This window comes from Protopterus annectens, chromosome 2.part0, assembly GCF_019279795.1.
Source record: "Protopterus annectens isolate FY-2018-M chromosome 2.part0, PAN1.0, whole genome shotgun sequence".
Taxonomy (NCBI): Eukaryota; Metazoa; Chordata; order Ceratodontiformes; family Protopteridae; genus Protopterus; species Protopterus annectens.
In genome coordinates, this window is record NC_056728.1 from 1,558,848,896 (window position 1) to 1,558,873,453 (window position 24,558).

The 24,558-nt window shown below is 37.6% G+C and overlaps 1 protein-coding gene across 1 annotated transcript in view; it reads right to left on the reverse strand.

Moving 5' to 3' along the window:
• LOC122792853 (exostosin-1-like) overlaps positions 1-24,558 on the reverse strand; it is a 1,813,286-nt gene that overhangs the window by 828,111 nt on the left and 960,617 nt on the right. Inside the window, exon 8 of the mRNA XM_044060413.1 lies at positions 13,466-13,555. Within this exon, the coding sequence (XP_043916348.1) occupies positions 13,466-13,555 (90 nt within the window). The remainder of the gene's footprint in view (positions 1-13,465; positions 13,556-24,558) is intronic.

Sequence of the window (24,558 nt, forward strand, 5' to 3'; positions counted from 1 at the left end):
TCTGCAAATGCCCATAGCATGGACTTGACTGTAGAGTTTAACCTATCAACAAGGCCATTAGTCTGGGGGTGGTAGGGGGTGGTCTTCATGTGCTTTACCCCACAGGATTTCCTCCGACAAGCCAGCAGGTCTGACATGAAATCGGCACCTCTGTCAGACAGTATTTCTTTTGGGAAACCCACCCTTCTGAAATTCTCTAACAAAGCATTTGCCACCTTCTCTGCCTCAACAAAGCCTCCGCCTCAGGGCATCGTGTAGCATAACCAACTACCACTAGGATATACTTTTTCCCTGTGGAACTTGGGTTACTCAGAGGCTCCACAATATCCATAGCTACCCTCTGAAATGGCTCCTTAATCACAAGGCAAAGGCATCAACGGAGCTCTCACCTTGTCTCCTGCCTTGCCTACCTTTTGGCACTGCTCACAGGTCCTGCAGTACCCTGTTATATGTCTGGAAATTCCAGGCCAATAGAAGTTTTGCATAATATGCCTCTTTGTACATTTTATGCCCGTATGACCTGCAAAGGGAATATCATGAGCTATGGCTAGAAGTGCCAGATGGTAGGCTCTAGGCACTACCACCTTCTGTACTCTCTCACCTTCTAGCCCTCCCTCAGGGGTCCACTCTCTGTATAGTAACCCTTGGTCCCTGTATATAGATTCCCCCTTCCCCTTGAGAATCAGGTGCCTCCCTAGCTACCTCATCAGGCCTTGCAATGTAGGGTCTGAGAGCTGAGCCTGTCTCAGCTCACTACTTGTAACCCTTCCCAGTTCCCCTTCCACAGGAAGTCTGGCATCCTCTGACAGCGGTGCCTCACTGTTAGCCTGGGTACTACTACTCACCTCTACCTTTGCAGTCATTCTGTCCAAGGGACCATCAGTACCCAAAAGCAGCTGTGGCTCACCTTCAGTCTCACTGCCACAGCATAGCTCCCTTCATGAAGTAACCACCTCACCAGTCCTAGCTGCAAGTATACAGTCTGTCTGGATCTCCCCCAGGCTACCAGACCCACATGCTTGTCTCCAGGCCTGTCTGCATGTAACTGCACAAGCACAGGATACTGCACTGTCAAAATCATTCCTTATCAGGACATCCTGAAACACACCTACTTGCTGGCTTCCTTTTCCACCCTCCCAGTCAAGGTGAACCTTAGCCAAAGGTATTTGGAATGGGATCCCTCCTAAAGCCCTGACTGGAATAGACTACCCAGGCAAGTAGTCCTCCTTTGTAACCATAGCAGGCTTTGCAATGGTTATATCAAAAGCTGTGTTTCTCTTGGCAATGGCCTCTTTGTCATTTACTACAATAGGATATAACCTCTAGTGGTTGTTTGGTACCCTTGTTGTCCCAATACAACCTACTATTGCATTTTGTCTTTGCCACTTACTGGCTCCCTCACCTTTGGTTCCCCACCTTGCCTCCATGGACACCTGTATGCCATATGGCCCCACTGGCTGCATTCAAAACATTTAACCATAGCTCCTGGATGTGTACATGGACTAGTGGCTTCCCCTGCTACTGGCAGATTCTGTTGGGGCAGTCTGTCCTGCCCACCAAGGGTTTCTTTAGACCCATGAGCAGTACTGGGGGTCCCATTCCTGTGCAGGGCTGCCCTGCTGGCCAGGTATAGATCTCCCTTCTTCACCAACTCATCTGAAGTAGAACATTGTCTATCAGCTAACCAGATCCTCATGTCACCAGGCAAAGTGCTAAGGGCTTGTTCCCTCACCAAAAGGTTTGCAAGCCCTTCAAAAGTGGTAACCTGATATCCACTCACCTAGCTATGAAAATAAGTGCTCAGTTCAGCAACATATTCACACACCTTCATCTGCCTTGCGTCTATCCTCACAAAACTTTTCCTATACATTTCAAGTGTTAACTTAAAACATTTTAAAAGACATTGTTTTACAGCAGTATAATCAAAACATTCAGAGTCAGGATTTTTTGCCAGAAAAGTTACAGCTTTCCCATGGAGTAAGGGGGTCAGGAACCATAGCCAGAGCCTTTGGTCAACACTATACTGTTTGCATACCCTCTCAAACATATGAATGAAACTATCAAAATGATCCCCCTCTTTAAATTGTGGAAGATATTTACTGACCTATTGTGCTTCTGGGGTCCAGCTACTCCCTTTTCAATTACCTCCATGACTCTGGGGAAGAGTCAGTATTTCCCTCTCCTGCCTCCTCTGATAGTCCTTTTCTTCGGCTTCTATCACCAAACACCTGGCCTCCAACTCAAGTCTCTTTAGCTCCAGCTAGATTTTTAAGTCCACTGCAGAAAGATTGAGCTGTCCATTCTCCGAGGATCTTGTATCTCCACTGCTAGTCTGATTGTCCTTCGCAGAAAGGTTGAGCTATCCATTCTCTGAGGATATTGTATCTCCACTGCCAGTCTGCCTGTCCTCCTGAATGCTGTTTTCTGATGCAGCTGTAACCAAGGCTACAATCAGGTCTGCCTTCGTCAGGTTTCCATACACCAGTCCCCTAGCCTGGCACATCTCCACCAGCTGGCTCCTTGTCAGCTTTCCATACTCCTCTGCTGACATGTTGCTTGCTCACCCTGACTAACTAAGCTAACAAAAGAAATAAAACAATTGTGATCTGAACTCTGAGTATTTACTGCATGGCTGATTTAGAATACAAAACACCTTCAGAGATCACTGTAAATAAGCTACAGAATTCACTCTACCCACACCACTACAAGCCAATTAGTATTTGCCAACTAATTAATATGTGAAGTGGATCCCACCACTCCAAACCACGATGTGAAGTGGATCCCACCACTGCCACTTCAATGTGACGTCCGCACCCTGGTCCAGCAATCAAGGAGCCTCAATCCTCACCACTAGCACCAGGGAGGGCATCTCATAAGAGTGGAAAGGATAACAAATACACACAGTAAAGTGCAATTTCCCTTAAGAGCACACAGAGATCACAGTCAGTCTGGGGCTGGTTGCTCCCTTGCTCTCCAGGTCCCCAATGAGACTCCCCATTAGCACAGCTATAGGGTCCAGATCTCAGCCTAGCTGGCAAGCTAACCTCCAGTACCCTCTCTGTCCAATTAGTGCTTCGTGTCCCTGCCCAAGTAGCTGACACACACACACACACACACACACACACACACACACACACACACACACTTTCAGATAAGTACTTATACAACTTCAAAGACACTCCTAGGAAAGACTGACACAGATTATCCAGCTGCGCCCTTTTACCCAGACTATATGGTAGTAATCACTGCCACCACCAGCTAATATTTATCAGCTATTAAAAGGCCCTTAAAAGGGTGTCCAGTTATTACTCTGCAATATCATTATTCAATAGTAATGTAACGTAAGCAATCTTAAGGCTTTGGAAGGGATTATTACAGGATCACGTATAAGCATGCAATGTACTCTAGAGCTTACTTATCTCTACACAAACCAGCCGCAGGTAAAAGGTTTTTAAAATATTTAATAATAAATACTAAAAACACGAGACAATACTACTGCACCTCGGTGCTATTCAGGAGTTCAGAGATCACATAGAAACTTAAAATAAATCAGTAGTACAGTTCTGACATAACAGAAAAATACTTAGTCTAACTTTCTTCTAATTTCCTAGCTATTACTACAAGAACCACTTCTGAAATAACTTACTTAAGACACAGGCAGAGTGCTGATGAGATGGATGTCAAGACAAAAATGCTTACAGTCTCTCTCTGATCAATAGTTTTTAAAATTGCTAACACATTTCTGATGGGCCCTCCCAGATTACATCATTTTGACACTTAGGTTTTCCCAGTATATCCATTACATAATTTTGACACTTAGTCTGGAGTTCCCAGGCCACACCAAAACTGCATTTACATTCTTTTACACTTAGAGCAATAAAGGACATTCCATATGTAAATTCTGGTCATTAACTTTAGCCTTAAAACAATAAGCAGGATGCTTACTCCAGACTCATTGACTCCAAATTCTAACTTCAAAGGACATACAAAACATAATTTTAATTTCAAAGAACATTTGAAATGCTTGGCTTGGTTTTCCTTACAGCAGATGGCAATGTTGCTACAATCTTAAAGTTCTCATTTTACAGTGTTTTCTTTCATTTAAGAAACAAGACTGTATTTTATATTTATATTTACAAATGCCAGATTTATGTATCAAATTCTATTTGACTAGGCTGGCAGCATTCACCCTTTCTCTACCAGTCTTCACACAGGTGTCCAGTGAAATGCAGTCTAGATACGATTAGAAAGGGTTGAGAGTATAGAAGGACAGTCTGCATTGTTTCGGGTGACTGTATTGACTGGAGAGATCGTTTCACAGGGCTCCAATGAATTGCAGTCCAGATAAGATTATAAATGGCTGGGAGTAGAGAAGGACAGTCCATGTTATTTGGGGTGACTGTATTTAGTGACAAGCACACTACGAGAAGGACTGGGAAAAGTATATTGGGTAAAAACTATGATTTGAATTTCCTTTGACAAGACTGAAAAAAAAAGTGGACCACTGTTGTCTGGGCTGAAAAGGGAGTCACCACCACAGTTTTTGAAGCCGACCTCTCAACTGTATCTATTTGGAGGGATGCTGCTATTTTTAGGCTTGACTTAGGATATCCCTATTTTATGAAGTATGTCCCTTTTTCAGGCTTGCTATACCCCTTCACACAATTTTCTAGACCTCCTCATCTCATTTGATTTTTGAAGCTGCCTTGTACACAGAAAATCACACTACATGACCAACATATTTGGCAACAATAATTTACAGAAAAAGGACATACCTCTTAAAACTCTCTTTTTCTGAAGCAAAAATAAATGACCTTGCGTGGTAGAATTTTGCAGTACAGTTCATTAAGGTCTACATATTATATACTTTTTCTTTAATGATAGGCTTATATTTTCCCATAATTTTTGTCACACACTTATTTTTAAGCAAGTGTTTCTGTGTAGCATCCTACATTCCAGCTGGGAGCAGGAACAGCTATCTACTATTCGATATTCAAAATGTACGCTAATTAGAAGTCCAGATTTTTAGCTGGATGTTTCTATTTTTCAATGGGCTTTGTTCCTATTTTCAGTGTCTGCAGTATGCTTTGGAGAGTCTGTCTGGATCTTTGGAAAAACTCTGGATATCAGTGTAAAGGGTGAGAAGTTATCAAAGAACATTCCTATCCATGGGAATGAGAAGGCAGTTGTCCTCCAGGCTTGTTAGCAAGGAGCTCTGAAACATAATTAACCGTTTAAATCAACTGTCCCCTTTTTTCACACTTCTTAAGCACTTTAGCTGCAGAAAGAACAAAAATAATGTCCTTACCTGAGGAATAATTTAAAATTTCAGTTCTGAAATCTTCAGAAAGAATTTGAGACAGAAGACAAGCCAGTGTTCTCAATACTGATCCAGATGCCACAGCTGTAAAGGAGGACTCAGCAGCATTGTAAGCAGACTTTAAAATGTTTGTAGCAACTTGAGAAGCAAATGAAATAGAAGCATTCAAAGAATAGTTTCCTTCAGAAGAATGAAGCTTAAGTAATGACTTCTCCATGTTCTCAAAGGTTAAAAGCAACAACTTTAGCATATGAGCTTGAAAGTTTAAAATCCTGGATGATAAAGTATTAGAGGAATACATTTTCTTGCCCATCTTATCCAATACTTTCTCATCATTGTCAGGGGAATGTGATTAAGAGTAATGATCTGTGTTACATATTTTGAAAGAGAAATCACAGTAGAGTCTGCTCTAGGATTAGAAAACAATGCTTATGAGCCTGAGGTACCCTGTATAACTTAAAACTTTCTCTAAGCAGGAGCTAAAACAGTGAGGACAACATTCTCTAAATCAGTGAACATAGGAGGAAAAGGTGCAGAAACTGGCATTTCCAATTGTAAGAATTCATAATACATTTTCTATGCTATAGGAATTTCATTTTGCCGCCACTGAAAAAAACTCTTTCATCTAGATAAAATGTCAGAAAAGGATAATATGAAACCATGCTTTCCTCAGAATCTGAGTGCTCAAATTATGAAGAAGTTGCATACCTCCCCCTATAATATCTGCTCTTCTGACTAACAATTCACATCAGAAAAAGAGGGAACATTTTTCCGTTTCTTGACCGAAGAAGCAGACGGGAAAGAAAAGGAACTAACATTTTCCTTGGCAGATCCCAGGAAATTGTCCATGGAAATAGTAGCAGGAGACTGAAAAGCATTCTCAATATGTTCACCTTTCCTGGGAGTCTCCAGGTCTCCTTGGAAGAAAACTGACTCTCCTTAGGCATAGTATTCCCAAATGCAAGCTCCCAGTTCTGGCTAAGAGAAAAACTTTGTCCTGTCCCTTCCCCCAAGTCTGACGAAAGTGTCTCTTTGTCACATGCTGAGGGCATCCCTACAGCTGTAGACAATATGACTATCTCTTGGTCTTGGGTGGCTGCATGTGCTACACCAGTGATGGCAAACCTTTTGGGCTCAGCATGTCAAAAATTCAGAAAATGCCTAACTTGACTCTGCTGGCATGTCACCACCAAACAAAAATAAATAAAATAAATGAATAAATAAAAATAAAACTGCATAGCTCTCAATGAATCAGGAATAAATCTCAAGAGAATCAGGGACAGATCTAGAAATAAGAGACGTGGACTGCTTTAAACTACTAATACTATTAATCTGAGACACTGACAGAAAAAATGAATGTGAATTAATATACATTTTCTGAAGTAAAATAAGTCTGTAAATGTAATTATTGTCATTAAGTGTAAAAAGTCACCAGTTTTAGCAGGGATTAAGAGGAACAGTTGAGAGGAATGTAAAACAGCATACTCTTAGAAATGCAGACTACTTGCCCTTTGCATAAGTGTAACTATGAAGAGAAAACAATGTCAGCACTGCCCTGTGCAGACTGTATCGAGACAGTATACTGAAATAGTCTTTGAGGTTAATAATTTCCTTACCTTTGCAGCAGTGTTGTTGAACTGTCTCGTGGCACAAAATAATTCAATGCACTTCACACAAGCAATGAATGCAAAAGCAGTTTCTTTGGTAACCCGGGTGTTGGTGAATGCTGGCATGTCACCCAAAACTTCATGGTGTGTCACCTTTGACGCGTGTCATAGGTTCACCATCACTGTGCTACACCAAGAGGACTGAGAAAAAAGATAGACAGTCTGAGAAACAACAAGTGGCCACAGCAGAGTCAATCAGTAGTGCTTGTGGCAAAATAGGAGCTAGCCTGACACTGAAACACCCCTTAACAACTTTTTTGCTCCTACTGGCAAGGAAGGGTAAAACTGGGGAGAACAAAGGTCGCTCCATTTCTAAGCCTAGAAAGAGACAGCAAAAGTGGATAGTAGAACCTGAATGGGTTGATAAAGGTAAAGAAGAGAACAAGTAATTCTGAGGTAAGTAAACCACCGTTAGTCACCCCCACTAACAGTATCCTGCTCCTTTCCACACAAGAAATTTATGAAAGCATTTACATGTGAGCTGTCTTAAAAATTAATGACAGTGCCCACGACATAAATATTCTAGCTAAATGTAATAAATCAATTAGAAAAACATATGCTTTCCTCATAAAATTATTTTTAGTGGAAGGTTTTCAAACTTGAGAAGCTATCTGCCCCACTTTGAAGGTTCACTAGCTGACTGACACTTCAGTAGGGACATTGAAGAAATGCTCTTTGACAGCAAAAAAGCTCTAAGGAGATTCCCATTCTAAGTAACCTTTTATGGATCTCCTGTTGAGCTCCTGGCAGTTGCAGCATATGGTAGTCACCCCAAAGCCTTGAAAGCTGGCAGGTGGCAAAGAGTAGGGCCCCAATAGCTTATGCTACTGCAACAGTGTTCTATATGTTGAACATCAGCTTTTTTAAAAAAGTTCCAGTCTGAACATCTGATAAAGTCTATGGATGAGTCACTATGAGAATTCAGGCTAAGCCGAATATAACATAAAGGGATTTTTTCCTGTGAAATTATGGTAATAATTTTGAAGCTTTAGTATGGGCAATAAGTGTCTTGACTCAAGAGACAGATGGTCATCTCCTGGATCTGGTGACTTATTCAAGTACTTCCTGTTTCTTCTGTACACTTATATATGAAAACTTGCAACAGGCATGATCTAAGCTTCTCTGTGAAACTAACTGCAGATGCTTGAACTGAACATTTCTGTGAAATACCAGTTGAATCTTGATTTTGCCTATTTTTTCTCTTTCCTCTTTTTCTGTAAAGTGAGAGATTTTTGATATCTGTCATAGTAAAGATTCTGTTTGCACTACATGCCTTGCAATTGAGATTACCAGCAGTTTGTTTAGTGTCTGGTAATAGTGAGAAAAATGAGATAGACAGCTTGAACTTTAGATAGACACTAATTAACAGCTGTTCTGTATTGGTGGTGTATTCCTCAAGAGTAGACACATAGTTCTGTTGAGAATTTTTTGTTGTACAGAAATGCTTTTCACTTGTCCATTCCTTTGAGGAAAAATATGATTCATAGTCATAGTAATATATTTTCATTCATATTGTTTCATAAAGTTACACAATTCCTACATAACAAATTGAGGACAACTGGCTGATATAATTTCAGTAGAATTCTATGTCTAGCAAAGATAGAATCCAACAAAGATGCACCACTGTGACCTATAATTTCATGTAACTGTACAACCTCTGGAAATTTTGAGCAATAGCCTACTAAGAAGAGATAATGCACATCTTTGTTATGAAACAAGTCATCTCCTATTTTCATTCATGATAAGCATACAATATCATGACACATCATCTTATCTTAATGATTTTGGTTTCTGAACATGGTGCATATTTTATATTTATGCTCCATTTTATCGATCTGCTTGGACACACTAGATCAATAAAGAATAACCAGCCCTTTCTTTACACTAACTAATGCCTGGGTGTGACTTACAAATTTTAAATAATTTGGCTTCTTACAACTGAATAGAAATAATTAGACTTTCTTTTGATAATGTCTCAAATACAAGAAAGCTAATCTTGACAAGAAGGGAAAAACATATATTATTGGATATAATGACTTAATATTACCTGGCATATTTTCGTAATCTCATCTCATAGCAAATGTAATACATTTCACATTCCTTCAGTTTTCAACAGACACAGGGAGCTGAGAAACAAACCACTTGGCGTTTAGATGTTTCACAAATAAATCTTTAATTCTTGCACATTTCTAGCTCTGACCAGAACTCCTCTTGGAGCATAAATAACTGCTCTTGTGTCAGGGTTTCCTCTGAGGGAAGCAGTTTTCTCCTTACAGACAGCCCAAGCTTTGAAACAAAGCAGAATACTTCAGCAAAATGTAATCAATACTTTGTAACATGTAGTCGGGCCACTGAGAAGTTACGTTTATATAATTGTGGTGCGGTACTATTGACAGAAACTGTTTTATTGCATCTGACAGGCATAGAGTATCATTATTATTTTGACAGTAACCATTTTTGCACTGACACTTTATTCCTGAGCATTTGATACAGCAGCTGACTGTGAAGGGCACCCTAAGGTGCTAAGTGAGAGTGTGAGATGAATTTGTGATAACTTTTCATGTTATTGTACATGTTCTGACTCTCTGTCACTTTATACTGTCAGATTTACTGTTGTGAACTTTGACTTTTCAGTTACTGTGATCTGCATTAATCAGTAAATCATTCTGCAAATGCATGGCATGAACTCTTTTAACTATGACAATGCTCACAAGCACTGTGGCTCAGCAATGTTTGGTTGCTTTAGCTTATTTTATAAGCATACTATGTGGAATATTAATTATATTTCTTGCAACTCTACTTGCAGTCTAACCACATCTGCCCCACAGGTTTCAGTTTATGCCTTGAATCTGTCAAAAGCAAGCATGACGACTTGTACCCTTATCAGAAAGATTCAGAGCTTTAGATGTATTTTCAAAGAGTATAATGCATTCAGCCTCTGTATCATGCTTAAACAGAAAACTCATGCATTTAAATAATAAATAGCTTATCTTACAAGCATTTGTTACTTGTAGCACGTAGAGTATGAAATTAATCAACATTACCATTACAGTAGTCAGTGGTAGGTTTATCACTGCCTACACCATACAGTGCTTTTGTGCCAGTTTCACTAGTGTAAAAGCATATGGCCCTGACAATAACTGAAGAAACCTAATTTCAGCTAGTGGTCATGGCAGATATTTGAGCTCATGTGGTGCAGAAATGATTAGGGTTAGTCTGCTCATGTTTCTGTTTGGGGAGGGTGTAGGAGTGTGCTGCAGGCACATAACAGTTGAAATGGTGTACCATAGGACTACCAGAATCATATAGAGCTTGGAGTTGGGCTACAGAACATGACAGACATGCCACCACATAGATGGGAGCTGTCTGTCTGCTGTGCTGTTGTATACCAGTGATATCAGCCCAGCATGTTAGAGGGAGGTGGGGTTTAACAGAAAAACCCAGATGACCACAATATTGCAGACCAAGCCTTCCCATTCCCCTCCCTCTTTCATAGGTCTATGCCATATCAAGAGTAAGAGTTCTTGTCTAGAAGGACATGACTTACACAGCAAAGGGACACATTCAAGAGCTCCTTCAGTAGCAGTAGCACCACAGAAAGAAGTAAATGGGGAGACAGGGAATGTGAAGAATACATTTCATTCATTGTAAGTAAATTAAATGTGCCCACAAACATCCCTGTTTGTTCAGCTCTTTCACCTCTAATACCTACTCAGCTTGCTACAATTAATTTTAAATGTTACTTACTCTTGTAAAATGGATGCAACCTGCCACAGTACCTACAAACTTTATTAAATGTTTTTCAACCTGCTTTCTCATGTCTGTAGTCACACTGCCTGTGTTGGATATAGCTTCTTTCTGGTTACATATTGCCAATAACATCTTAGATGTTATGTGCTTGACAAAAATTGTATTGTTATTTTGGCAATTCTTAGCTTCACTTTGTCCTGTATTCCCCTCACAGCTTTTATTTTATACACTTCTGACATTTCAATCATTGTTTTCAGTTATACAGTAAATTCTCAATTAACTGGCACCCATGGGGATTGGTAGATGCTGGATAACTGTAGTTTCTGATTGCTTGAGAGTTACTATTAAAAATAGGCCTGACTAATGCAGTATCCTATGCTCTTTGCTTGGTTTGACTTGTTCTCAGGTTGGGAAGAGAGGGAATTTATTCCTATCTTCCTTTTTAAAACTCTAAAGCTCTAAAAATATAAGGTATGTTTCTGCGGGGGGAAACATAGAGAGCAACATATGAAAATTGTACTGTATTTCTATGATTTTTTTTTTGACAGTTGCTTGAGAATGCCAGTTGCTTGAGTTCCGGTTAACTGAGAGTTTACCGTATACTCAGAAGCTCACTTACTCTGCACATCAGGTATATTTTCAGTACCAAGTCAGCTGATTAATGATCTTTCAATGACCTGTGCATTTCTGATTTCACATGCAGTTTTGTCACTTATCAAAGAGTAATACATGATGCCGCACTTCTGTTTTGTACCTCATTTCAGCATAAAATTACTCTTAAACATATTGATTTAATGTGGAAATTGAATACAGTACTTAGTCTAGATTCTTCTTTGGCTGACATTATGCTTGAAATGTGTTAAAAACATAGATCATGTCTTTCTTTTCTTGCATAAGGTTAAAGCAAAAAGTGCCCTAAATGCCTTCTTACCTGTGACATAAAGGAACTCTGCATGCTGCATGTTTTTCAGGTTTTGACAAGTCCACTAAAAGTGAGATACAGCTGACATCTTTGAATCTAATGTGTGCAGTTTATGAGGCTGGGATTCAGAAAGGCTTACCATGAATGAGAAGCCTTAACAGAGCTATTTTTTTTCTTTCTGATTCTTACACTACCTTAAAGCTGGAGTTTCCCACTTAGGGAAGATCACAGAATGGAGGGTGTTCTCATTGAGACAGCTGCATGGGGAATGCCAATGTGAATTAACCATGTGCTCTCCACTGAAAATACATAAAATTTCACTGTTGGAGGGAAAAGTGAATGCCATCAAAATATGGTGTTTACCCACTCACTCCTATGGAAGCAGTTGCTGTTCAGATAAGTTCAGGGAAGTTGTGGGGTTTGGGAGTGTTAGTGTGTGTATGTGTGTAGGAGCACGAATGAAGCTGTATACATTTTGTGTGAGTGTGTGTGTGTGTGTGTGTGTGTGTGTGTGTGTGTGTGTGTGTGTGTGTGTGTGTGTGTGTGTGTGTGTGCGTGTGTATGAATGGATAGGTGTTTCCTTGACTGTGAAACTATCACAATGAAAAGGGAAATCCCTTAGATAGCACAGTCTGTCTTTAATGCAACATCCTTGAATTCAAATTCTAATGATCAACAATAAGCGAGTCACTCATTAGTGCACCAGTATTAAATATGACATTTGTATGTTCTAGTACAGATCATTATTAACATCTGAAAGAACTACATTCTGCAATATATGATACACATTATACATATGTATGCACTGAAGAACTACATTCTGCAATATATGATACACATTATACATATGTATGCACTGAAGAACTACATTCTGCAATATATGATACACATTATACATATGTATGCACTGAAGAACTACATTCTGCAATATATGATACACATTATACATATGTATGCACTGAAGAACTACATTCTGCAATATATGATACACATTATACATATGTATGCACTGAAGAACTACATTCTGCAATATATGATACACATTATACATATGTATGCACTGAAGAACTACATTCTGCAATATATGATACACATTATACATATGTATGCACTGATATTAAATACAAAGTCTGAAGATTCCATACAGAAAATGAACTAAGGAGATAGGAAGTTCAAATTTGGGGGGAGGGAGGACTAAAACTGATAGGTTCTGCATCTGTCTTGGGAAACTTTGTGTTTTGGTGTTCTACACACAACAGATGATCAACAGTTGCTTGGTAAAGAGGCTGTTTGACATCTGGTCACTAAATGAGCTAATGAAGGTCTTGTACACTGGCATTATACACCTTCCAGTTGTTACATATCCATTGGGGAAAGTAATATTAACTTGCATTATTTTATTTTATTTTATTTTATTTGCATTTCTTTACAAGGGTAGAGTACTGGTTTCAATTGGCCTTTCTCAGACTCAGCTAGGGAGCACTGTCTGGTTAAGTGAGTTACTCAGAGTAACACAGATGGGCACTTGTGGCTGAAGGAATCAAACACTTAAAGGTCCATGTGTTCTTTTTTCCTTTTTTAACGTTTTCATTTTGTGAGTTGAAAAGAGAGACAATTAAAGTACTTTGTGAAATGCACATCTACTTCATTATTATATTTCTTCCACTCTCACCAAGTACACCCCAGACTCTAAACACTGGAGAGGTGTGTTATAATTTAAACTTGTTGGCACAATCTGGCCCTTGGCCATATATAAATTATATAAATGCCTAGCATTCCAATGACAGTGAGAAGGATACCACTTACCTCATTACTTGACAGCACAGTATCCTCGTCCAGACTTAGAACAGCATCTGTCTGAATGACATCATATAAGAGAAAACGGCTGCTCATTGCCTGCATAATGGAAGAAAATGACTGGTTAGTGTCTGCTAAAGAAAAGTAGTACAAAATGCCTTGCTTATAATAAGACTGCAACAAGAAAGTCATACAATCGCATGCAATACAATGTGTAATGTGCACAGTCTTTCCAAGTTATTAGTGCAACAAACTTCTGAAAGATCTTTTTGAGGGAAGAACAAAAGCTAACACTATTTTGTCTCAGGAAAGCCTCAGGAAAAAAAAAACTAGCTAAATAAAGATTGTATTTGAAAAAAATAAATAGATCAATAACAGGATTGGATGCCTTGTAGCTCTCATGGGCAACCTCTTATGCTCAAACCTGACTAAATGTGTTTTAACAAGATGCTGCAAACATGTGAAAAGAATGGAGCTGGTGCACCTCACCGAAACACAGTAACCAAGCTCGAGCAAGCTAAGTCCAGCATCTATGGAGAGGGAATGGTGGGGAGCAGGTTAGAGTTTCAGGTACTCTTGGGGGAGATTTAGATTTTGGAAGAGGTAATCTTAAGCTTTAGGGAAAGGGTGGGGAGTTTAGGATTAGGGAGTGAGTGCGGACATTAGGTTTAGGGAGCACGAATGAAGTTTTAGGTTTAGAGTGGGAGTAGAGTTTTAGGGTTAGTGCAAGACTGGTGACTTCAAGTTTATGGAGCAGGAAGGAGCTTAGGTTTAGGTAGTGAGAAGGAAGTTTAGGGTTAGGGAGGTGGAGTGTAGATTTATAGTTAGGGAGAGAGCAATTACTTTTGTTTCAGAGAGGGAGGAGTGGAGTTTTAGGTTTAAAGATTGCTCTTGGACTTTAAGGTTAGGGATAGGAATCTTATGTTTAGGGTAAGGGAATGAGTGGGAGATTTAGGGTGAGAGTTAGGGTTCTGGTAGGCATATGCAGTTCAATAGTGTCAGGCAGTGGGAGATTTAGATAGTTAGGGCACTTGCTATTTACAACAGGTGTCAGTGAGTAAGTGAATTGTGAACTACTAGCATTTTAGCACTTGCCATAGATAGACAGATAAATATAAATAGATAGATAGGTGTACTCAAATAAGCTGATACAACCAAATGCTGATGTCACTAATGCTGACACAAAAATATAAAAAAAAATTGACAATGCAGTCCATATGATCTAAGGAATTACCTTGGAATGTACTAAAATGAAACCAACATTTTTGCAAGGGAGCAATTATGGTCACAAGTAATATAGCAATGGTAGGTATACAGTTTTGGTCCCATGATTTATTTAGATGGGACCAACTCATACCCCACTGGTGTAATATGTTTGAAAAGGGTACAAACTGCTTCTTGTTAAAGGCATGAGGGAGGATGAACAGCAGATTATGAAGAGATTATAGTAATGACAACTCCCACCGGTGGCTTAGATGATACAATGGCAAGAAAGTTTATGTTAGGCAGTATCTAATAACTGATAAATAAAAGCTTCAGCTGCAAACAGTGAATATGGATGTAGACATTGAGGATTTGCTTCCTGCTTGTGAGGAGGTTGTTGGTCACAAGAGTGTGATGAGGAGAATGATGAGAAGCTGAGAAGCTGAGAAAATGTTAATGTGCTGCAAGACTGATTTAAACATATACACAGTTATATGTACATAGGTACATATACTCAGTTACATATACAGAGGTACATATACACAGTTACATGCACAGGGGTACATATACACAGTTACATGTACACAGGTACATATACACAGTTACATATACAGAGGTACATATACACAGTTACATGTACAGAGGTACATATACAGTTACATGTACGCAGGTACATATACACAGTTACATATACAGAGGTACATATACACAGTTACATATACAGAGGTACATATACACAGTTACATGTATGCAGGTACATATACACAGTGACATATACAGAGGTACATATACACAGTTACATGTACAGAGGTACATATACACAGTTACATGTACGCAGGTACATATACACAGTTACATATACAGAGGTACATATACACAGTTACATATACAGAGGTACATATACACAGTTACATGTATGCAGGTACATATACACAGTGACATATACAGAGGTACATATACACAGTTACATGTACAGAGGTACATATACACAGTTACATGTATGCAGGTACATATACACAGTTACATATACACAGTTACAGAGGTAGATCTATGCAGGTAGCTAAAAGTAAAAAAAAAAAACAGTAGACAGTGATGCCATTACAATAAAAGAAGCATCTGATGGCAAGATTCATATGAAAGAAGACTGCCTAATGGATAGGTATAAATTATGAGACAATGTGTAGGATTTAAAGTAATGGCCAACAAGTTATTTATTCATTTGAGGTCTGAGAAGTTGTGCAGATTTAACACTTGATCCCCGTGAGCTAACCTTTTGAATTTATTTTCAAGGCAAGGGAATGATAGACCAGGGATTAACTATTTTATATCAAATTTGACTTTGCTAGTAAAAAAAAAATAAAAAAAAAATAAAAGGCAACTTTACAGTTTCATTCAGATGGTATAAACAAAAGGGATACTAAACATTTCTTAAAAGAGATTTACAGAACAGTTAATGAACTGTTGATGTTAGAAGTGTTTGGAATGAGGTATGGGATGCATGAATCACTTTATATATTAAGAACAATGAAATATGTCATTTGTGACATGTAAGTCTAATTAATGCATGCAGATCTGACCTTAGATTACTGGGGACAGCCAAAATATTTTTTCTGTGGTACGTAGGACCATTTCATTGATACATGCCCTTACAAGAGATGTAATCAGTATGGGGAAAGGTCATGTAACCAATGAGTATAAACATGCTTGAAGTAAGTACAGAAAAGGTCACATATGATGTGATTGTGAACTGCTCACTGAAGACTTTGTGTCAAGTGAATGGGATTAACAAGATGTTAGGTGTAAGCTGTGGTGAATAAGGTTGTACAACATGACAATGTAAGTGTAAATGAAGTAGCTGACAGAAATAAAGCTATAGATAAGAATGTAATGAGAAAGAATGGAACTGAAAGCCGTGTGGAAATAGTAGAAGAAAATGAGGCTGGGGGATTGAAACATGAAAATACAATCTTTCCTGAAGCAGTTACAGTCGGTAATGCATATGAGGTTTTGGAAACTGGAGGGGATGTGGGAGAAAGTATTAAGTCATGCAGTATAAATACATGTTCTGACAGTCATCTGGGATGAGGATGAAAAATGCAAAAAAAAAAAAAAAAAATCTGACAAGGGAGGAAAGCTGAACATAATAGGGATGAATAATATATCCATCATATCTGTTAATGTTAACAGCTTCATAAATGGCACACATAAGTTATTAAAGTTGAAAGGAAATACAACAATATATATTTTATACCTTTATAAGATATAAAACTGAAGAGGAAGCAATATTAAATATTATATAATGGAAAAGTATCATGGATGAAAAGGATAGAGAGGTTTTCTAGGATAAAAGTATTTTTCAGAGACAAAAGCTACAGTTATACTCCTAGCAATAATGTGACCTGACAATATATATATATATATATATATATATATATATATATATATATATATATATATATATATATATGTATGGGATCTGTTCAGAAGCTCGAAATACTGAAATCTCAAATTTCAGTATTTCGAGCCCAAGAAGCCGAATCCACATAATAGCAAAAGTTTAGAAACGCGAAATTCAAAACCTCGAATACCGGAGGTTTTGAATTTCATGCTTCTAAAGATCCGCTATGGTAATCTATTCAGGTAAGTGTGTGTGTGTGTTAAGGGGTTTGGGTGGGGGCTGTGGTGTGTGTCAGTGTGTTTTGTTGCTGTGATGTGTGTGTGTGTGTGCAAAGAGAAAGTAGCTTGTGTGGTGGTGTTTTGTGTGTATTTGTATGTAGTGTGACCTTGGAGTGAGAATATTTAAGTAGGGGGGTGTGGGGGGGTGCATTGGGGCATGCCCCCCCGCTTTCATGTAGTAGATTGATTGTGTGTGTTTGTGTGGTGGATGGTGTGTGTGTGTGTGTGTGTGTGTGTGTGTGTGTGTGTGTGTGTGTGTGTGTGTAGTAAAACCATGAAATTCAGAACTACCGGTATTCGAGGTTTTGAATTTCGCGGTTTTTAGTTTTCGTTCTTTTGTGGATTCCACTCTTGGGCTCGAGATACTGAAATTCAAGATTTCAGTATTTCGAGCTTCTGAAGTGAATCCATATATATATATATATATATATATATATATATATGTGAGAATAAAAGGGAGAGATCTTATTTTAATGTATGCTTAGGTAGATTATCATGTCAGAGTTACAGTTTTTAAAGAAATAAAGCAGTATTTGATGGTTAGTATGGACATAATAAGGACAGAAGACCAACTCTAATATTTGTAGGTGAGGAGGTAAATTATTATGAGTTGTTAGGCTATGCAGGAAATTTGTGGGAATTGGGGATCTGCAGCATTGTTTGAAATATCATAAAGGAAAAGTCAGAATACAGAGAACAAATGAAGAGAAAGAGAGTAGTATTACTGGAACTGAATTCATCCTCTTGTCTCGGTGAGTACCTTCACATGGTGGACATCTTTCTCACAAAATCCCAGCAAGCTAATACTGATATATAGTCGGCATTTTATAAGTCATAGAGAAACATAAGTCAAAAAATAAAAATTAAGTTTGGGTGCACAGGCCCAAGAATAAAAAAATACCCACTTTTGGCGTAGGCCTTGGTACCTGGATTGGAAAAAAAAGAAGTGTAGAATCCTGACGCAGGGTTAGGTCAGAAGAAAGCATTATCTAGATTAAGAAATACTGAGCCACCTGGTAGAAGAAGCAACAGAAGTTACATGATATAAGGAATAAAACCAGAAGTTACTGAAAGGCATAAAGAAGCATGGACATAGGAGAGAAAAAGAGATCTGATATGGTGAGATGTTTATGCAGAAAAGAAAGCCAAAATAATCAATACAAAAAATGCAGTTTCAAAAATGTGTGAAGAGAAACACAGACAAAGACTATGAATATGGAAAATGTCATAATTAAAAAAGTAAGAACACAAAGGTGGAATGTAGTTGAAAATAAGGAGTTTAGTGAGGCAGAAATGAAACAAACAGTGATAAGACTATCCGTAAAATGAAGAGTTTAGTATAAAACGTCTGTCACAGTCAATATCGCAACACGATAGGACATTGAATCCCATGATAATAAAGCAGGAGATGGAGCAGGATGCATGTTAAGAAGGTATGTACACCACAGTGTATTGTTCTGGAACCTTCTCTATGAGGCTCACTGGAAAGTCCAGTCAAAACTGCACAGCAATGTAAAGAGCAGGAAAAATTGAAAACACTGACACAGTCAATATTGTAACATGATGGGTTAATAAGGCCCTACATGGAGGAGCAGCAGATGGACCAGTATGCATGTTAAGAAGATATATCACAGGACAATGTTCTGGAACATTCTGAAGGAGACTCACATGAAAGTCCATTTGGAAGTGTTCAACAAGGGAAAGAGCAGGGAGGAGAGAGCAAAGGGGATACTCTCAGTCCAGAAGGAAGCAATCTAAGGGAAGACCTGTTTGATTCAATACAAATGGACAAACCTATCAAGATAGATTAAGGAAATATATTACAAAAAGTAAATACATTTCAAAATGCTAGAAGACTGACAAAACAGATGAACACAATAACTATTATGAGAAATTCATGTGATATAAGAGAAATAAACAGGATACACTACTTTGCAGGGAAACTAAGAACAGATAGTTGTTACCTCAAAAATGTAGGGTAATAAAGATAAGAACGAAAGGAAACAAGTAAAATGCAATAATGGAAACACTGACTAGTTCACTGACTAGAGACAACTATACAGTGGCTAATAACAAAAAAACAACTGCTAGACTCAGGCAGTAAGCAAAGGAGACATCTTGAGTCATTAAAACTAGGGTGCCCCCTTTATAACTTTTCATCACCCTGACATTGACATTTTCCTGTATTTCCTTTAAAGCTGTTTTTTCTTCTTTGGATAAATTGAAATAAAATTTACCACTTTTCGTATCCTTTCCCAAAGCATTTCTTATCTGATTCTCACAAGCAGATTCAAACACTTGCAAGGTATGCATTAGACATGGGTTATAACATAAGGGTTTGATAAAGTTAGTGTTTGTTAATCTAATGTCCGTGAAAATATAATTTAATTAATTAATTAATCAATCAATCAATTAATTAATTAATTATTTTGTAAATATAGAACATCTACCTTATACCCCGAAAGTTCCTGGACACTTTAATTGTAAAGTAAAGGAATAGTTTACATAGGTATTTGTGCATGATGTGAGCATTCTATGTGGTTATGACCACTAGGTCCTTATGTGTTAGGATAAGAGAACATTATTACAGCATTAAGAAACAAGATAAAAACAATGCTTTTTATAAACACGTGATAAAATGTCCAGAATATAAAAAAATTTATTCTCTATTCTCGACCAGGGAGTAAATGACTTGAGGGGTGGTGATTTTAAAACTGATCTTAAGCAAAGGGAAGCCTTATGGCAAATCAGATTGAATTCAGATAAAGAACCTGGTATGAATGATGCCGTTAATATTAAGTGTTTTTAAAAGACCGTAGAGTTTACATTAAGAAATAATATAACTTTTTTTAAAAAAACAACTGAAATTTAATTGATTAATTGTTTAATTGATAATTGTTTAATTGAAGCAGAGTTTCTATTGGTGGAGTTTAATACTCTAATAGTTTTTAGATTGTGGGGTTTTGTATGTTCATTTTATTCTAATGAAGTTTTTTAACGAAAGCGTGGATTAAAGGTTTTATTACACTAATACTGAGTGAAATCTGCTTTGCATACTGCCTGGGTCCAGCTTTTGCTTTTTTGTTATTTGGTCTGATTTTCTGGACTTCTGATTGTTGGTTATACAGCGGCTAAGGTATGAGGTATCACTGCTAGAAGAATATAGAAGAGGGAACAGATCATCAACAAATCTTAGAAAGACAGATGTGGTGAAAGCAACATATAATATTAGAAAAAACTTGGATTTACCATACATTATTTCCAGTAATAAACTAACAATATCTGCACAAGCAAAAACAAATGTTTTGGGGGAGGTGCTTCTACCCTTGCTTCATTCTGACAGCCATTCTCAATCCCCCATGTTCAATGTCTGGTTTACTGGTCCTTTACTACCCCCAGGCTAACACCTAAGGATGTCCTGGGGTGGTACTTTTAAGGCCTAACTCTAGTTTCTCCTACCTTCCCTGAGTGCATGGGTTTATATTGTGGGGACTGGCATTCAGTGGGAATATGTTTCTTCTCACCCTGCCTCCATGGAAGCTCAGCCAACCTCTTTCCCTCCCTCCATTTTCTCTTCTTAGATTATGTCCTCCCTGTACAAAGTCCACTCTCCATCAGGGCCATCAAGGGGAACACCTATATAACCATCTCCCTCCCCATGAAGGGTGTACCTCCATCTCTTTCCCTCTCTCTGTCTCCTTGCTACCCCATCAGATGCCTGAGCCACTAACTGGACCTGGGTCACCTTGGCCATCTGGGTCAGTGCTTTATCCCTGTCTGCCACTGGAGCAGAAGCACAAGTAGAAAAACCTAGAAGTGATGAGGATAAATACAAAGAGAACATGCAAAACATGCAATTCACTAATGATGGGAAAAGGGGGTATAGAGAATTAGAGACAACACAAAAGAAAAAGAAACAACACCAAAAAATAAGAAATAAGTAGAAGGATTTATGAAGACCTAGCTAAACATAGCAAAAGTGTCAAATGGACAGAAGAAACAAGATAAAAGAAACAGCAAGAAGCAGTAATGCTGAGAATATGAAATAGAAGAAAACAACAACTAGAGAAATGAAGACAAATTTAAGAAAAGCTCCTAAATGGAAAACTCCAGAATCTGATGCAATATCAAATTCCTAGTTAAAAGTATTAATATACAGAAGTGCAGCATTTTCCCATCTCTATTAATACTTCTCTGTAATGTCAGTAGTGGAACACAATTCTGTTATGTAGTCTGAGGATAGAATCAATTGCCTTTTTATATTCCTAGTATCAAAGATGAGTTACATTCTGCTGATCTACCAGCACTAGTGCTGTAGTGCATAAATCTGTGCAAGTTTTGCTGAACAGAATAATTCTGCAATCTCAGCATTTAAGATGTCAATGGCTTTTCAGTATTTACAGATAGTACTCTCAGTGTTAGAAGTTACACCTGATAAACCATTCCAACCTCTAGCTGTGCCCTTTGCCTTTACTACAGACCTATAAAATAATCATAATCTTTATTTTGCATTTAATAATGCCTATTTGTTAACCCAGTAAGCTCAGTGGAAAACAGTCCCTTTTTAGGGGCAACAAGGGAGGACTGAGGGAATCATACCCTTGTACCACAAGTAGTACTGCTCACAGCCTTAATTGTCTACAACTGCAAGCTTCCATCATTCTTTTCTGGTTAAAAAATACAGGCCTTGAAGTAATTATGAAAGACACCCTTTGTTAGCCATTTTAATTTTATAAAATAAAAGTGGATGTCCTATCTACAGAGAAATAGTTTGTCCCATGTTACAAACTGTAACTAAATAAATGAATACACAAATGCATTAATGCATTTAGCTTACAATGCTCATGTTATCCTATTCAGAGTAACAGGGGAGACAGACCTTATTTTAGAATAATACAGAGGAATCTCCTGGAGGGGTGACTGCCCATCTCAGGACTCAAACTCAAAACTGTGGCGATTTGGAGGATTTTGAATGCACCTTCCACAGGTCCTTGGGAATAAGGGAGGCAACTGCTACAGTCATCAAAAAACTAAATTAATAGTGGAGAGGGTGGCTGGGATAGTGGGAATACAGACCATGAGCTGAACGCACCCAAGTCACAAAACAAATCAGTATGTACTATGTACCATGAGGCAGGCAGGCACTAACCACAAAAAAAAAAAAAAAAAAAAAAAAAAAAAAAAAGAGAGAACAAGCACTCTTAGATGTAACAAGGCTAACTGCTCTACAACTGAGCAGCCAGCAGACAAAATATTACGTTTAGAAAAGATTCACAAGTGTTAGTGAGGATCAGAGCAATATAATGAAATTATATTAGCAGCTCTTTCAACTGCATATAATAGAATAGAATAGAATAGAATAGAATATCAGGAAAGGAAAGTACAACTAGTGTGTTATAAACTACACATTTAATCTCCATTCTTGCATACTGTGTGAATAGCTGAGTTTAGAAAGCATGTGTTGAGTGTAACACATACTATATATAAACAAACTGCACTTTTTGAAATGTAACCAGATAAAAAAACAAGGTAGGACCACCAGGGCTCTAAAATCCAGTTTATTGAATAGATAAAACAACAGGATAAGTGCTTTCACGTGAATAAATCACTCTTCATCAGCTCTCAAAAACAAGACAAACTACTCAGTTTAAATAAGTTAAAATGATTATTACAGACCCATCTAAACACTACTAACCCCCCCATTTAAATATATTATTACTTTGAAAAAAAAATAATCCTATGCACAAGATTTAAAGGTATAATACATTACTTTCCTAACCATATCAGAACATTATGTGGATGGCATAGATAAGATAGAGTTACTCATGTTGTTACTGGAAAATTTGATACTGAGTCCAAATTTTTCTATTTTGAGGGAGAGTAGAATGGGAATACAGAAATATCTGGTGTATACAGGAAGGATTGTCACAAAGGTTATGTATATCAATTGTCAGAAAAGGGCAGGCAATGCATATATCATATATATAATCCTACCAGTAGATTCCAGCATGAGAAAAAAAGACTTGGAGGAGGTTTTTATCGAGAGGTTATTCTGTATTGATATATCTAAAGGGTTTAATGATATAAATACTAGTGATGTAGGAGATAATAAATGTCATCAGGTCTCCCTACTGGGAGTTTTAACTATAGATCAGACAATTAGAAATATTGTAGGAGAAGCACCAGGTTTATTTATAGGAACAAGAAAAACTTGAAAAGGTTGTTATGGCAAGTGTAATTAATTTCTGTGATTATATTAATATGAGAAGTTAGTTTATACATCCTGTCTCATGAGAGAGTACCAGTTTAATGTGAGAGGTACATGTCAAACCTCTGATGTGGTTTATGTAGGTAAGACAAGCATGTCTATAATATTAGGATAGGGCTTAAAACCAATGCATTAGCTAGACATGTTATGGAGAAAGGACATGATCATAGATTTCTGTTTTTAATAATGGAAAAAATCTCAACAGGACCTAGAGGGGGAGATGTTAGGACATTCACGGAAACTAGAGAAGCTAATTGGATTATTAGACTGAAGTCAGACTTTCCCCCTGGACTGAATGCTATGGTTTCAGTGAAACCGTTCTCAAAATCACGGAAATTGCATAGATGAATTAAATATTGTAAAGTTTTTTATTATAAGTTTTTTATCATATGTGTTTTTTATCAAATGTTATATTTATACATATATTATATATATTTTTCATGTAAGAGCTCTAGATGTAATAGGTTCAGAGCTTGTGATATTGTAAACAGAAGTCAGAAATTTTATATTAGAAGTCAGTATTTTTAAAGTGTTTAGTGGGACAGTAAATGCATTATGGTTAGTTTCTACTATCCTATTATGTATGAAATGCATATATATATTTTTATATGAATAGACTTCTTTTATACATTCTTTATATGTAATGTTCTGATATGGTTAGGAAAGTAATGTATTATACCTTTAAATCTATATATTTAAATGGGGGTTAGTAGTGTTTACTAGATGGGTCTGCAGTGATTGGTTTACCTACCCTTAGTTTAATAATCATTTTACTTTTACAGTTACTCAGTTTAAATAATGGCATATCCTGCCCATTAATAAGATAATAAGTGTCAGCTAATTAAAATCAATTAAAACTTTAAGAGCTTTAAAGTGCAAGGCAACAAAAACTACCTACTTAGTTATTTAAGGGGCTGTGCCTCTAATGCAGGTTTTAAGCTCACATAGTTATTTA